At 31.8% G+C, this 16,105-nt stretch overlaps 3 protein-coding genes across 7 annotated transcripts; 1 reads left to right on the plus strand and 2 right to left on the minus strand.

Moving 5' to 3' along the window:
- Positions 1–363: 363 nt before the first annotated feature.
- LOC105649039 (Leucine-rich repeat protein kinase family protein) lies at positions 364–6,352 on the minus strand. 3 transcript variants are annotated; one of them, XM_089717557.1, is made up of 19 exons: positions 5,870–6,352; positions 5,457–5,577; positions 5,285–5,383; positions 5,065–5,139; positions 4,881–4,952; positions 4,640–4,801; positions 4,254–4,328; positions 4,103–4,174; positions 3,936–4,007; positions 3,763–3,831; positions 3,592–3,666; positions 3,421–3,492; positions 3,198–3,332; positions 2,641–3,113; positions 2,394–2,546; positions 2,160–2,299; positions 1,858–2,077; positions 1,510–1,745; positions 364–1,208 (listed from the first exon to the last, which is right to left on the minus strand). In XM_089717557.1, the coding sequence occupies exons 1-19, from the start codon at positions 5,955–5,957 to the stop codon at positions 696–698; spliced, it is 2,922 nt and encodes a 973-aa protein (XP_089573683.1). In that variant the 5' UTR covers positions 5,958–6,352; the 3' UTR covers positions 364–695. The 3 variants fall into 3 exon arrangements, with proteins under 3 accessions (XP_089573683.1, XP_012090953.1, XP_020540891.1); XM_012235563.4 differs by having other exon boundaries at positions 5,285–5,356; positions 5,870–6,349; XM_020685232.3 differs by lacking the exon at positions 5,870–6,352 and adding an exon at positions 5,661–5,795 and having other exon boundaries at positions 5,285–5,356.
- Positions 6,353–11,588: 5,236 nt separating this feature from the next.
- Positions 11,589–12,554, plus strand: LOC105649120 (putative CCR4-associated factor 1 homolog 8). Its single transcript, XM_020685235.1, has one exon. It carries the CDS (start codon positions 11,589–11,591, stop codon positions 12,552–12,554), a length of 966 nt encoding a protein of 321 aa, XP_020540894.1.
- A 287-nt stretch (positions 12,555–12,841) lies between these two features.
- On the minus strand, positions 12,842–15,711 carry LOC105649038 (uncharacterized). 3 transcript variants are annotated; one of them, XM_089717559.1, is made up of 14 exons: positions 15,348–15,711; positions 15,137–15,256; positions 14,931–15,002; positions 14,709–14,780; positions 14,536–14,607; positions 14,300–14,460; positions 14,147–14,220; positions 13,996–14,062; positions 13,823–13,895; positions 13,649–13,716; positions 13,487–13,561; positions 13,311–13,382; positions 13,070–13,204; positions 12,842–12,980 (listed from the first exon to the last, which is right to left on the minus strand). In XM_089717559.1, exons 2-7 carry the CDS (start codon positions 15,175–15,177, stop codon positions 14,171–14,173), a joined length of 468 nt encoding a protein of 155 aa, XP_089573685.1. In that variant the 5' UTR covers positions 15,178–15,256; positions 15,348–15,711; the 3' UTR covers positions 12,842–12,980; positions 13,070–13,204; positions 13,311–13,382; positions 13,487–13,561; positions 13,649–13,716; positions 13,823–13,895; positions 13,996–14,062; positions 14,147–14,170. The 3 variants fall into 3 exon arrangements, with proteins under 3 accessions (XP_089573685.1, XP_037497434.2, XP_089573684.1); XM_037641506.2 differs by having other exon boundaries at positions 13,991–14,062; XM_089717558.1 differs by lacking the exon at positions 12,842–12,980 and having other exon boundaries at positions 13,013–13,204; positions 13,991–14,062.
- Between the last annotated feature and the right edge of the window lie 394 nt (positions 15,712–16,105).

Raw genomic sequence — 16,105 nt, forward strand, 5'->3', positions numbered from 1 at the left:
TTTTATCGAATTGAATTACTATATTCTTATTATATTTAATATACCATATTTAAATCTCTTATTTATCATATTGAATTATTATATTCTTATTGTATTTAATATATAACTTAGTTAGAATATATATTTTATACAATAGATTTCAATTTAAAAAAAAAAATTAATATAACCGATTAATTACCTAACCCATAACAAAACCTATCCATTAATTAGTTTTTTTATAATACTTTTAATTAGTATTACAAGCTTTCCTGTATATATATATAAGTATTGCAAGCTCAATCTCAGTTGGAGCCTAATCATTTAAAGAAAAAAAGAGTGACCTTAGTGAAAATCATAAGAGGGACAGAAAGAAAATTGGCAAGATACAAATAAAGTCTGAATACAGTGTTTATAAAACGCATCGAGCTCTCCAACATTGGAGTTCCTCTCTCATACACAGTATTGTAATTACAAAACAATTTTCACTCATTACTATAACTACAACCAAAAAATGAAAAAAAAAAAAAAATCCTAATTAAAAGCTATGATATAGAACATTGCACCTAAATTGAACATAAGAACACAAAAAACCCTAAATTGAAATTCTATAGAAAAAGTCCTAATAATAATTTTGTCTCAGCATATATATATTTTATATTATATATGAGCAAATCTTTAAAAAAAAATGGAAAATGTCAATGGAAAAGCACATAGTGCTACTTAGGCTCTATCTTTGCAGGAAGTGAGTAACCTCCACTGTAATCAAATGCATGAATATCATTATTAACATCCTTTTTAGGCACATCATTATGATAAGGATGTCTAGGGACACCTCTTGAAGCTCCAAAATCAGTTGCAGAAGAGGAAGCAGAAGTTGAATTTGTGTTCATTCCATCATTTTGTAATATAGTCTCTATTGCCTTAACTACTTCACTCATTGTTGGACGTTCTGCAGCTGATTCTTCTACACATTGCATAGCTAACTCCAAAAACCTCCCAAACCCAACAAGATGTCCTGAGTTCTTAATGGCTGAATCCATTATTTCTCTCAGTCCATAATACTCTTCATCATCTTTGTCCATTGCTGTTCGCACTTCGCGAACAATGTACTTTCCTCTCTCAATCGGTTGCTTAGCAGTTACTAGCTCAAGCATTACTACACCAAAGCTGTAGACATCACTCTTTTCAGTTAATTGTTGTGTCATGTAATATTCAGGATCCAGATAACCCTGCAAATGAACACCATTTTCGCACACAAAAGTTACAAAACTAAATATTAATCCGAATGCACTATTAGTTTGCTTGGAATTGAGATTGGAGTTATTTTTCAGAAAAAAATGTTGTTTTCCAGATGCTGTTGAAATAAGTAAATGGAAGTTGTTGTTTTGTAGTTTCTTAAGACTGGAATTTGTGGCATTTACTTTAAATACAAACTTTTGCGACTTCTTATTAATATTTTCAAATATTGACTCATTTTCAATAACAGCTCAAACAACAATGTTAGACAGACCTATATATGCAATTACTCACCAGGGTGCCTTTAACTTGAGTTGAAACATGCCCTTTTGTACTGTCTGATACCAGTTTAGACAGGCCAAAATCTGCAACTTTTGCAGTTAAATTTTCATCCAGCAGAATGTTGCTAGACTTGACATCTCTGTGGATTATAGGAGGATCTGCAAGCTCATGTAGATAGGTTAGTCCTCTAGCTGAGCCAAGAGCAACGCGCAACCTCCTTTTCCAATCAAGATGAATACCAGACCTCCCTGCAGTGCATTTTATGAAAATAAGTTCCTCTAAATATAAAAATGGTATCATCAATTTTTCTTAATCTGCCGGCATATAGTTCAATGGAAGTGGATATACAAACATAAGTACCTGATAGGCTTTCCCTAAGTGTTCCATTTGCCATAAATTCATAAACCAACATCTGCTCTCCTTGTTCAAAACAAAAACCTACAAGACCAACAAGATTTTTGTGATGTACTCTTGATAGCAACTCAATTTCAGTCTTGAACTCGAGCCCGCCTTGCATGGATCCATGCTGAGCTCTTTTAATTGCCACTACTTGTCCTTCAGATAGCATTCCTCTATAAACCTGGGGAAGTCTTAAAAAGTAAAGCAGCAGTAGTAACTTGGAGAAAATTTTCATTAACCATGATTAATATCTTGAAAATTACCTTTCCATATCCTCCAGAACCTATCTCATTATTTTCGGAGAAGTTATTAGTGCACTTCTTAAGTTCATCATAAGAGAACCATCTTGCTCCCTTTAACTGTGGTGCACCTCCGCTATCTTTGCCACTTGGAGCCCAAGATGCTGGAAACAATAGTATGTCAGCCAATGCCTTTGTCAAATTTACTGATGCCAACTATTATTGAAATCAAGAATAAAGTTCTCATGTACTACTTACCAAATGGTCTACTTAATCCGAGTGCCTTTTCTGCGCGTTTCTTTTGCCTAAAAGCATATAGTCCTACCCCGACAAGGCTCAGAACTAGAAGTGCACAACCAATTCCTATCCCAGCAATTGCACTGGAGCTTACAGAATTTCCTTTATGCTCCTCTGCAAGATGTTTTATTCTTCTTATTAATTTATCATTCCAGTTAGAAGCACATAAATTACATTAATAACTAAAGAAATGATATATATAAGTTACCTGTGAAAGTATAAGGAGAAGCAATAAAAAGATAGGGTCCAAACTCTTTAGGAGGCTTATAAGTTTGATTACTCATGTAAAAACCAATCTTTATAACTTCTGTTCTATTAAAATATTTTCCAGCTGGGGGAAATAGAGCAAGCTGCACTTGAAGATAGTCATCGACATTGAAAAATGGATCTTGAAGAAAAACTGAACCAGGAGTCAAGTCCAATTTGACCCAAAGACTCATTTCTAGAGAATGAAACAAATTCACATTGGATAAGTCCTTGAAGGAGGGTGCTCTAAAGTACAATGTTCCTTCATATGGATAGGCACATTCACAACTCTGAGGGCTAAGCTTCTGTCCATCTGGACATTTTGTATTTCTACAATTAGCTGCCAAGGGAGTAGAATATGGCTTTGAATTCTGCTGCTGGAGTTGACAGTAATTAGTATTTGAGAGAGCAACACACACTGGATTTCCTACAAGTCTGAGTAAAGGATAATAGTAAGATAGAAAGCATAAACAATGCAGCCTAAGTAAATTTTTTTTTATGGTTTATCAAATTTCTCACATTAGTTCATTTGTGTAGGCTGCAGTTAATGTTACAGAAGAAATATTATTATTCTGCAGATCAACCAGTTGAAGCTGTGGACCGAGGCTTTTACCCATGTCCAGTTGGCCATTGAATGCATTGTTTTTCAATAACCTGCAAAGGTTTTAAAAGAAAATGAAATGTATTATTCTAAATGGCACTGTGTTTTTAATTGGTATTTTAAATTTCAAACAGAACTCACACTTGCTGTATCTGCTGTAAACTGAAGATTCTTGGTGGTAAAGGCCCTTGAAGTGATCCATGTTCTATAACCCTGCAGACCATATTAAAGATGGAATTTCAAAATTAGAAAACAAAATATCTATGTTTTCTAAATTTTAGATGTTTTATTTCTGACATACTGAGGACTTACAGTGTGGTCAAAGATGGTAAGGTTGAGAACCATGCAGGAGCTTCTGATGCGACAAAAGAGTTATTGCTAAGGTCCCTGTAATGATATTGCATTGCTCAGGACTCGTTAGAATGACAACAGAAACAGTTGAAGAAAAATAAACTAAAAGGAAAATCCACGGATTTGACGTACACATAATTAAGGGCATCCATTCCAGTTAAGTCTGGTAAAGGGCCAGTCAGATTATTGTGTGCTAAATTCCTGAAGAAAACATAGTAGAGTTAATCATAAATTAGTATGTTTAACCAGCTAGACTAAAATGGATGCCTCGTCAAAATATGTATGTGCTGTTTTTTAGCCCTTACAATTCACTGACGCTTGTAAGATTGTTTAAATTTGCTGGTACACTTCCTGTTAAAGCATTTCTATCAAGCCGGCTGTAGTGAATCAGAATGGTCAGCATTTCATGGAGATGAAAATTAGAAGAAAATGTTTGGACAAGAAAGATGAATTGGAGGCTGATTTCACTCACAGAACCTCAAGGGTCTGAACCAGTCCTAATGTGGATGGAATAGTTCCGTCAAGTAGATTTCCATCAAACAATCTGTCATCAATTAGAATGTCAAAAGAACAAACAAACAAAAAAGGGGAAAACAAAAACCTGCTGCTGGTTATCAACTTACACATGTATTAGTACCATATCAGAGCTGAAAAGCTTGGAAGGAATTGGACCTGAAAGCTGGTTCTTATTGAAATGGCTGCAAGTTCACAAACCTTGTTATGCAACATTCAATTGCTTAACAGCACATAAAAAGAGTTAGAGAGTTTTGATTCATTCAATGAATATCAGCCATTGCATAGCATATTGTCCAAATCACGACTGTGAATCACTCACATTTAATAGACTAAATAATCATTTTTCTAAAGAAATTGGCAATAGCACTTACAATGACCATTACACACTGACAAGCCTATACTATACCTACACTGCAAGCGTGAATCCGATTCAAGACCTTGATTCATTCTAACTAATCTTTCACAAGCGGGGGGTTAAAAAAATTATACTCACAAGTGCTTAGCTTTTTTAAGGAGGTCCAAGCCTGGAGTGGTGGGTGTTGAAATTGGGATAGGTCCAGTCAGCTGATTATCTGCCAGGTCTAGCCAGTAGACATTGGAGAGTCTTCCCAGAGATGAAGGGATGCGACCAGTCAAGTTGTTTGAGTTGAGAGCCCTATGAAGAAGAATAATATTCAGAAGGTGAACAAACAATTAAATATTCACACAATAATGATTTTTATTACTTTACTTACAAGAAGGAAAGCTGAGCAAGATTGCCAAAATCATCTGGAATACTACCGGTGAAGCTACAACCAGCAAGAATTCTGAAAAATGAAAGAAAATACAGAAACGGAAGTTTTAATGTGGGAAAAAAAAAAAAAAAAAGCTAAGTGGAAATTTTCTACCAATGGAGATTTGGAACTGATTGGATCTTACAGTATATTCAAATTTTTTAGATCTCCTAACCGCGGAGTTAGAGATCCTGTAAGTTCTGGGTTGAATGACAAGTCCCTACAATAAAATAACCTCACAATTTGAACATTAAAATAAAACATAGCTTAATTTTAACATTACTTCACTTACAGTTTCGGTTGTTGCAAAAATTTTTGCCTTTTATGTACCTTAAAGGGGAAAGAAAGGAGAGAGAGAAACTTACAGGGATCTCAATTCAGCAAGTTCTCCAATGTCACCACTCAGCTTTCCTATGATGCCCATTGTTGATAACCCTCTAAAGTAGAAAGGCAGAAAAAAAAAACTATATAACAGATAAAGAAAAAAAAAAAAAAAAGAAAGAGGAATAATCAAGATTTAAATTAGGGAAAACTCACAAGGCAGTGACCCTTGAGTCCTGGCATGCAACTCCTTCCCATGGTGTTCCACAAGGATCTCCATTGCCCCAGCTCGGCGGAGTATTTTGCCAGGTATCTTTCAGGGACTGGAGAGCTGCAGCTGCATCACCACAAGAATAAATGAACAAATAGTTGTGCATTGTTATTTCTCGAACTATCAGAAAATTAGCATTACATATATACCTAAAACAACTATTTACTTGATTTTGATTTTCAGTTTCAATTTTCATCAAGAGTTAAAGATCATAATAAAATGATCAACTGAACCTTCCTAGAACAATGCAATCCTAAATCCTACATAACAGAACACCAAAAATGCTACTTTCATTCTATTTGCTATAACAGCAAACATAAATAAAAAGCAAAAAGAAGAAACTGGAGATAGTACTTACCATCACGAGGGTCAGTTACGGAAAAAGTGAATATAATTCCTGCAGAAAAGAAAGCAAAAAAGAAAAGCAACCTGAAGGCTGCAGCCATGGCAGCAAGCAGGCTAGCTATCTAACTGCAAAATGTGAAATTTCTCAATAACGACCAAACTAAAGACACAAAAGCCAAAGACCCTTTAGTCAAATGAGCATTAAGTTGCTATGCCGGCCGGCCTGGAAGATGATGATGCATTGTTTATCGGGTGAAAGAATTAGCAATGTCCATAGTAATGAATGAATAAATTTTTGACCCAAAAAACAAGAGAAGAAGGCTTCTCCTGACCTTTTTTTGCTTGTTTTAATTGATTTTGTCTTGTCTTAGAAGCCACTCTAATAGCTAACTCTTCCCACTAACAACATTGCAATTAGCAAACCCACCACCATAATCATTATTTTTATCATCTAATGTTCTCTCTTGTTCTCTCTTGTTCAAGTCTCTTTCATAATCATTATTATAAAAATTGCACGTTTTACCGTTTCCTCCGCCTGCAACAATAACAATGATAATCCTTCTGAAAATCATTTTGGTTTGGTTAATAAACTATAAAGCATCTTTTAGAACGGCCCAATGAAGTGATTTTTTTTTTTTTTGTTGAGTATATTTTAAGTAATACCCTTTTTTATTATTATAAAACCGTACTATTAAAATCATTGTTCTCTCCATTATGTAACATAGCAACTTTAGTATTCTCTATCTTGTTGGAATTAAGGTTTTTTTTTTTTTATTTTTCATCCATTCAAATAAATAAGAATAAAATACTTTTCTCCCTTAAATAACGTTTTTAATGTAGAATTCAAATCCAAGACTTCTTGTTCATCACATAATGATAGTCAAATATGATTAAGTTGAAAAAAAAATTAAGAAAATAAAATTCTCATATAATATGTACTTAATTTTTTTTATTTAATTAAATATTAGTTTCATTCAAACTCATAAATTTTTTTTAAAATAATCATTATTTTTAACTTTATAATAAAGAGATGAAATGATATTTTTAATATAATTTTTATTGTTCAAAAAAAAAGAAAAAATTTGTGTAGTATAAATTATTTTTTTATAATATAAAAGGTGTACAATGTAAAATGTTTTTTACATTTTAATATTATTTTTTATTTATGGCAATTTCGAGTTTAAAATCCAAAACCTATTTATGTTTTATACACTTAAAATTTGAAAAATCTATTTTATTTTTTATTTTTAAAAAATGAGAAAGGGCCCACTTCATCACCACCATGATCGTTCATCAGCATCAACAGCTGTCAATAATTCTAGAATTAAAAATAATATAAAAATCTATTGTCAAGATTACTCTCTGAATTAGAAGAGAAACTTGCAATTTACTTAATCTAATGCATATTTTAAATGCATACATTTTAGCATGTCATATTAACTATTATTTTCAATTAAAATATATCATTTTTAGCAATATAAAATGACAAAGTCAGTATTGCTTATCTTAATAAAAATAGTAGTTTAAAGAATTTGGAGGACCCATGGTTTTATTTTTTACTTTATTTTATTTACAACAATCTTTCTTTTTACATAACATTTTCAATATACCAAATTAGAAATAACACATTAAATGAATAAAAACTGTTGTTGACGAAAGGATTTAAATATGAGATTTCTCATTCATCACATAATAATAATCAAATAGGATTAAGTTAATAAAGAGATTAAGAAAATAAAAATTCTCATATTATATGTACCTAATATTTGTTTTAATTATATATTTAGTCTTTTTCAAACTCATAAAATTTTGAAATTGATGTGAAATAATTATTTTTTAAAAAAAATAATCATTATTTTTAACTTTAAAATTGAAATGCAATGATATTTTTAATATAATTTTTATTTTCACAAACAAGGAAAAAGGGTTTGTAGTATAAAATTATTTTTAACATTTTACTTTAAAAATATGAAAAAATTATATTTGACACTCTAAAGTTTAAAAATTTTGGTTTAACTTCTTCAAAATAATTGTTATATTGCTCCGCCCATGGCCACGACTAAATTATAACTTTTTGACAAATGACTGAATTATAATTTATAAATGTGCATCCGCTAAAAGGATATTATAACATAAAGGATTTTTATAAAGTTAAGAAATTTTTCCTTTTTGATTGGATGCTACTAAAAGAGAAATATTAATTCACAAAATATTGAAAAAATTCATCTACTAATAGAAATATTTCTCTCTTTTTTTTGAAAAAAAAAATTTACATTTCATTATTATTTACTGGAAGCCTAACGGACCGGAATAATATCGTGATTATATAATAAGCAAAAGCTCTCTCGTTTATTCATCAAATTGACCGAAATTCTTAAATTAATGAGATCTAGACCTGCATTCTTTCACTCTTTACTTAAATGAAAAGCTGACCAAAACGACTTGATTTACAAATTCAGATTAGCTAATTTGTATCATATAATGTTCGTTTGAAATACGTACGTTGATATAAAAATAATAATAATTAATAAATTAAGTTCAACATGCTATGGAAACCTGGCCATGACAAAATATAAATGATTCTTGACATATAATTGTTGTTGAAGCTTAATATATTTTATGTTTTCTTGTTGTTGAAAATATTTTTAATAACTGTTTATTATGAAAATAAGTGTAATAACTAGTAATTTTGGTTGAATTCTTATTTTGGTTAATCACAAAAGCTCGATTAATTAGACTTTTATTTTCTTTAATTTTGATGTGGTTAATAATCAAAATTAGTTCGCTTAAAATAATTCGATTAAGTTCAATTAAATTCAGTTAAATAAAAAAAATATTAGTGAAAAATGTTCAGTTAAAAAGGTTAGCTAAATTAACCAAATCGGTCTAATCCTCGCCCTACCGTCCGACAAGGAAGCAATATGATTCCTCTTGCAAAGTCATTACAATTTCTACTAATTTCTTAGCTGGTTTTTGCCGCGTCTTTCGCTGTCTTTGACATTTAATCAACCATAATACCCCAATGTCTGACACACTTTACTTTTTTAGGGCATGTTTCTTTTTCTTTTTTTACTTTATCCTGAAAACAAAATGATAAATAAAAATATCTAAAATTACATGTTTACTAATTAAACAAAATTTATTAAATATGTTAAAATTATGTTTATAAAAAAAAATATTTTCTAAAATAAACTCAAGTTATTTAAATATAAAAATATTGTAAACTTTTCAGTTTTGCTATTTTTTACTTTTGACGGTACTGTAGAATGACAATAATAACACTAAGGTAAATTCACATAGAAGATTACAAACTATTTTACTATTCATATTTGTCAAAAGTAGTACCTTTTTATCAACAAAAAATACACACCATGTAACTTGATAAACTACTGCATTGACTGCAAATTATTTTACTGTCCATATTTATCAAGTTCGTTTAAAGTAGCTTTTAAGCGGATAGGGTAAATTATCTAAATCCAAAAATGTTTAAGATACTTAAATGAATAGACACGAGTAGGATATGTATGAGCACAGTGACCAAATCCGTTTAGTGTAATGGCAATCAAGAGAGCTAAACTCATATTTTATTTTTACTACTTTTAATTATTCAAACTCATTTATAACTATTTAAATCCATACGAATAAATGAAACTAAGATAGTTTAATATCTAAAAGTAACGATTGCACTTGCTCTAATTTGAACATAATCATAAAACCAAGTTTGGATGAGAAAAAACATCAAAATTTTTGTGAGTGAAATACAATGTATTAGATTCAAAATTTTTCTTAGAAATTAAGACCCGTGACATGATAAGGAACACGTCTTTGTGTCTTTTGAAACATAAATAGAGATGACAAAATCAATCTAACCCGATGGGTATGTACCTAACTCGAATACAGTCAAATTCGAATTTTATAATTTGAACTGGATAATAACATTTCATACCTGATATAGTATAAGTAGGATATAGAGATTGGTTTGGGTATATTCATTACATTACCCGACCTCAACTTACCCATTGTCATCCCTAGACGTAAATACAAACCCATTGTCATCCCTAGACGTAAATACAAAATCTAGATATGGATGCCGTCAGCTAAGAGTCTGCATCACAAAATCATGGTCGAATAAAACATTTCACAAAACAATAATAAAGAATATTGCAATGACAAGGAGAGGCAAATTAAGTAGTGTGAAAGGTTGGTAGAGAACGTGGCTTCACCAACAAGCAGAACAATGTGTGGAAGGACGCATAAGCAAAAATCACTTAGAAATGATTTTTTACCACAACAAGTGCACATCTAGATCTGCATATTGACAATGATGGACTAACATCAACCTGGATGATACTTATGTAAGCAATTACCTGTTGTTGGTGGCTCCTCCTACATTTCTCTTTATCTTTTCATTTGTGGGATTGGATTGTTGCTCCCCTCAAATACATTGAAATGTTTTAACTTTGAGGTGTGAGTGATTTAAGACCAATTTGATGAACCCTTCGTCAAATTCAGTTTTATATACTATATTCCAAAAAAATTAATTAAATGTCCATCTACTAAATGTATTTTTCGGACTCATCTCATATTTTCATCTTACGAAGATTGAAGTTGCTTATCACCTAATTAATACGTTATTAATTCGATTACATGTGTTATTAATTAATACGTTTTTTTTTTTTTAGTCTATACGTATCTTGTGTATCTGAACTGATTTGAGCCACTAGAGATGGAGCTCATAACAAGATGGTGGCTCTTCCAGGCAAAGCAACACCAGATACTTTTGTTCCAAATGTATATCAAACTCGAATTTGTTCTAAAACTTGCTGCGAAGAGTGTTCACGATACTAGCAAAGTCCTCTTAAAGGAACTTTGAAGAAGGCCATCTCCATCCACAACCCTGATATAAATGACATTCTATTCTTTTCCATAATAATAGTAAATCAGTAAAATTATAGTTATATTATTATATTATAATGATTATTATTAAATTTTTAGTTGATCATATTTAAATTGATATCTAAATATATTTATATGCATATATATTTTAAAATCTGTGTATATTTAAATTGAAATGAAATTTGTTCAAATTCAAATTCCAATGTTTGAGATTTTTGAATTGGTTTATAAATAAATTTTAATTACATAAACTAGATTTATTAAAATACTCCAATCATAATTAAAAAAGTTTGACTACTAAAATAATCTCAAAAAATGTAAAATTAAAAAATAACTAAAAAATATATTTAAATATCAATTATTTTATGTATAAATACCATTATTTAATCAAAGCTAGTTTACTTTCAATTTCCATCTAAAGAACAAAAGTTTTTCAAAATAAAATTTAATAATTATGGCTATCTTTTTTTTATTAAAAAAAGAAAATAATATTTTCTTTGATCCAATGCAAAAGTAAAATTAAAATAGGAATTTTTTTTTTTTTTTTCGTTCTTTGATATAAAGTCTCGAAATGAAGCTGAAGAAGGCTTTTTTTAAGTCTTCAATATCTCAGTTGTGAGACCACCTCCGCAAGCTACGCCAATGGCGGCAGCCACCGCTCCTTACTCGGCTGCTCACGCGTCCAATCCCTTGCTCACGCGAAGAGCAGCACACACTAGATTTCCTACAATATGGCATCATAACATAAGTTCATACAGATTTGTAATTTGTAATCCTCCTTCTATATGGAAATCCAAATAACGTCAGGTTTGGATTTCCATGTAGAGTAAGGAAAGATGAGTGTGTCTATAAATACCATCGTATATTCAGAATTGAGCAACATATTTTCTGCCGCTGCCATGAATCCCATCATCCCTGTTTGGCATCACAATTTCGTTGACGAACTGAAATGTATAGACACCCTTCTTTATTTCCATAGAGTTGTTTCTGTCGATACTGAGTTTCCAGGCTTTCTTATTCGTACTCCAAGACGTGCCTGTGAGTTTCATACCTATTCTAATTTGAAGCATAATGTGGACGCAACAACACTTATTCAGTTGGGCCTCACCTTATCTGACGAAAACGGCAATATCGCCGGTTGCTGGGAATTCAATTTCTCTTTTGATGTTCAAACAGAGGTGCATACTGATGATTCTTTAGAATTTCTAAAAGACCATGGTATTGATTTCGACAAGTTGAAGAATGAGGGAATTGATGTTCGTTTCTTTTCGGATGCTTTTGGTCATATTTTAGCCAAACATAGAAATTTGATATGGATTACTTTCCATGGATTGTATGATATGGCTTACATGCTTACAATGGTTACCAAAAACTCACTGCCTCATTCTTCTCTTGAGTTTACTGAGTTAATTGCAAATGTGTTTGGTTGCTATGTTTTTGATATCAAGTATATAGCGACATTCTGCGATGGTTTACGCAAAGGCCAGTTGGGGTTAGAGAAGTTAGCAAAGATCCTTCGAGTTAAACGAGTTGGCGGCGCTCATCAAGCAGGATCTGATAGTTTATTAAGTGCAGAAGTATATTTTAAGTTGAAGGCAGTTTATGGAATTGATGAATCGAAACATGTGGGGTTCTTGTATAGCATTGGCAACCGAATTCGCAGATCAGTACGTCCAAGAGTGCTGTATCCTTCATTTACTCGCCACTGTCAGCCCAAGATTTATCATCCCATGTTGGTTCCTCCACCGTTTTTTCATCCTTTTGTTTTGCACCCTATTCGCTCGAATGTGATGTTTTTATAAACGAAATATGTTATCAATTTAGTCAATAGGTAAACTTAGTGCTTAATGCATATTGGGTATAAGTGTAAACTTAGTAAAATTCAGCTGTTAAGCTTTTTTGAGAAAACAAAGAGAGAAGTTTCCAATAAAAATTCATTCCATTTCTTATTTTTCCTTCCGCATGATATGGATGAACAACCATTCCAGTATAGTTTTATCTGCTTGATATATGTGTGTTTTTTTTTTCTTCTTTATCAGTATCAAACCATGTCTTTTGCAGCTATTTAATGGATTCCTTGCATGTCGTTTTGATGCTGAAGCCGAGAGAAGGCTTTTAGTCTTCAATATCAGGCGACTTCGACAGGTTCGCTAGGGATGCTGCTGAAGTTGAATTGTTCACAGTAACTAACATTTGAGAGTGCAGAGCACACTGGATTTCCTACAAGTCTGACCAAAGGGGCATAGTAAGATGTAAGATGGAAAGCATAAACAACACAGTTTAATTAAATTTCTTTTGGGTTTATCTAATTTCTCACATTAGTTTATTTTTATAGTCTGCAGTTAGTGTTACAGAAGAAATATTATTATTCTGCAGATCAACAAGTTGAAGCAGTGGACCAAGGCTTTCACCCATGTCTAGTCGGCTACTGAATGCATTGTTTTTCAATATCCTGCAATGGCAAAAGTTTTCCAAGAAAATGAATGCTTTAGTTTAAACTACATTTGAACTATTTTCTGAATTCTCAATTGGTATATTTAGATCCCAAGAAAACTCACACTTGCTCTATGTTCTGGAAACTGAAGATTTTTTGTGGCAAAGGCCCTTGAAGTGATCCATTTTCTATAACCCTGCAGGCCATATTAATGGTGGAACATGGAAATGAGACGATACAATATCTATATTCTATAAAATTTTCAGATGTTTCACTTGTGACATACTAATAAGGACTTACAGTGTGGTCAGTGATGGCAAGGTTGAGAACCATGCAGGAGCTTCTGATGGGAAAAAAGCTTTGTTGCTAAGGTTCCTGTAATTATATTGCATTGCTCAGGCTTCAGGACTCATTAAAATGACAACAGAACAAGTTGAAGAAAAGTAAACAGATTTGACATACTCATAATTAAGGGCATTCATTCCAGTTAAGTCTGGTAAAGGGCCTTTCAGCTTATTATTGCTAAATTCCTGAAGAAAACATACAGAGTTAATTATAAATTACAATGTTTAAACCAACTAGACTAAAATGGATACCTAGTCAAAATATGTATGTGGTGTGTTTTTTAGCGCTTACAATTCACTGACGCTTGTAAAGATTGTTTAAATTTGTAGGTACACTTCCTGTTAAAGCATTTCTATCAAGCCGGCTGTAGTGAATCAGAATGATCAGCATTTCATGGAGATGAAAATTGGAAGAAAATGTTTAGTCAAGAAAGATAAGTCTGAGGCTGATTTCACTCACAGAACCTCAAGGGTCTGAACCAGTCCTAATGTGGATGGAATAGTTCCGTCGAGTAGGTTTCCATCAAATAATCTGTCATCAATTAGAATGTTAAAAAGGAACAAACAAAAAAAAAAATGAAAGAAAGGAAAGTCCTGTTGCTGGTTATCAACTTACACATTATTAGTACCATATCAGAGCTCAAAAGCTGTGAAGGAATTGAACCTCAAAGCTGGTTGTTGTTGAATTGGCTGCAACTCACAGAAGTTATGTTATGCAATATTCGTTTACTTGATAGCACATATAAAGGGGTTAAAGAGTTATACTCACAAGTGCTTAGCTCTTTGAGGAGATCCAAGCCTGGAGTGGTTGGTGTTGAAACTGGGATAGGTCCTGTCAAATGATTATCTGCCAGGTCTAGCCAGTAGAGATTGGAGAGTTTTCCCAAAGAGGAAGGAATTTTACCAGTCAAATTGCTGTTGTTGAGGGCCCTATGAAGAAAGATAATACCCAGAAAATGAAATATTCACATGATCATGATTCTCATTACTATGACAAACTCTTACAAGAAGGATAGCTCAGCAAGATTTCCTAATTCATCTGAAATACTACCAGTGAAGCCACAACCAGCGAGAATTCTGAGAGATGAAAGAAAATACAGAAACAAAAGTTTTAATCAAGGAAAAAATAAGCTGTGCAGAAAATTTTGTAGCTATATTTGAAAGTTATTGAATCTTACAGTGTAGTCAAATTGTTTAGATCTCCTAACCGCGGAGTTAGAGATCCTGTAAATGTGTTGAATGACAAGTCCCTACAATAAAATAGCCTCAGAACGTGAATATTAAAGCAAAACATAGCTTAAATTTAACAGCATTTCAGTTTCTACGTGGATTGCATCAAACATTTTCCTGTTATGTACTTAAAAGGGGGAAAAAGAATGGGGGAGAGAAAAGGAACTTACAAGGATATCAATTCAGTAAGTTCTCCAATGTCACCACTTGGGTTTCCTTTGATGCTTATACTTGATAACCCTCTAATAAGTAGGAAGGCAAAAAAAAGAAAAAGAAAAATTACAAGAGATGAAACAAGAAAAAGAAAAATTACAAGAGATGAAACAAGAAAAAGAAAAAGAATAATCAAGACTTGAGTAATTAATAGAAAGCTCACAACGAGTGACCCTTGAATTCTTGCATGTAACTCCTTCCCATGGTGTTCCACAAGGATCTCCATTGCCCCAGCTCGGCGGAGTATTTTGCAAGGTATTTTTGACGGACTGGAGAGTTGCAGCTGTTTTAACACGCAAATGAGTAAATAAATATGTCAATTTTTATTTCTGAAACTATCAGAAACTAATAACATTGAAGAAGACAGCACTTACCATCACGAGGGTCTGTTAAGGAAAAAGTGAAATGAATTCCTGCACAAAAGAAAGCAAGAAAGAAAAGCAACCTGAAAGCTTTAACCATGGCTGCAGGAAGGCTAGCTCTGTAACTGCATAATGTGAAATTTCTCAGTAATAAACAAAGTAAAGACCCAAAAGCCAAAAACCCTTTTGTCAAATGCTACAAATGATCATTTGCTCTGCCGGCCGGCTTCCAAGATGACGCATTGTTGGGAATTCCGAATTCAGAGTAATGAATTAATTTTAATTTGTCAAATGATATAAATTGTCCAAAAGAAAAGAAAGGGAGAATTGATTGACATTGTAAATTGATTTTGTCTTGTCTTGTAACTTAGAAGCCACTCTAATACCTAGCAATTCCACTAACATTGCAATTAGCAAATCCACCAACATAATCATTATTATAAAATTTGTAAGTTCTAATATTTCGTCAACTTACTCATATGAGTTCAATTAAAGATATAATTATTTTTTATATATTATGATTGTATGTATATTTTTATTTTTTGAAGTGAGTATATTATTTTTTTATTATAATTTATTATATAAATAAAATAATATTAACTAAAATTTTAAAAAATATTATTTAAAATAATCATAAAAAATATTAGTTTGAAAATTTATCAATAATTATTTTTCTAAAGTTAATGAAGTCCAATTGTTTTTTTTTTCTATTATTTATTTTAAAGAATTGAAATGAATTATAGAACATGCTAGCTCTCCTATTTCCATAA

The sequence above is a fragment of the Jatropha curcas genome, chromosome 2 (genome assembly GCF_041381405.1).
Source record: "Jatropha curcas cultivar XTBG-Jc1 chromosome 2, XTBG_Jcur_1.0, whole genome shotgun sequence".
In the NCBI taxonomy this organism is placed as follows: domain Eukaryota; kingdom Viridiplantae; phylum Streptophyta; class Magnoliopsida; order Malpighiales; family Euphorbiaceae; genus Jatropha; species Jatropha curcas.

Bases quoted from the DNA above. Each gene is read 5' to 3' on its own strand.
- LOC105649039 (XM_089717557.1), bottom strand. From the start codon at position 5,957: ATGGCTGCAGCCTTCAGGTTGCTTTTCTTTTTTGCTTTCTTTTCTGCA. The intron at 2,547-2,640 runs GTAACTTATATA...AACATCTTGCAG, and splicing joins TTCTCCTTATACTTTCACAG to AGGAGCATAAAGGAAATTCT. The intron at 2,300-2,393 runs GTAAGTAGTACA...TATTGTTTCCAG, and splicing joins CGGATTAAGTAGACCATTTG to CATCTTGGGCTCCAAGTGGC.
- LOC105649120 (XM_020685235.1), top strand. From the start codon at position 11,589: ATGAGTGTGTCTATAAATACCATCGTATATTCAGAATTGAGCAACATA.
- LOC105649038 (XM_089717559.1), bottom strand. From the start codon at position 15,177: ATGGGAAGGAGTTACATGCAAGAATTCAAGGGTCACTCGTT. The intron at 15,003-15,136 runs GTGAGCTTTCTA...CCTACTTATTAG, and splicing joins GAATTCAAGGGTCACTCGTT to AGGGTTATCAAGTATAAGCA. The intron at 14,461-14,535 runs GTAAGAGTTTGT...CTTTCTTCATAG, and splicing joins CTTGCTGAGCTATCCTTCTT to GGCCCTCAACAACAGCAATT.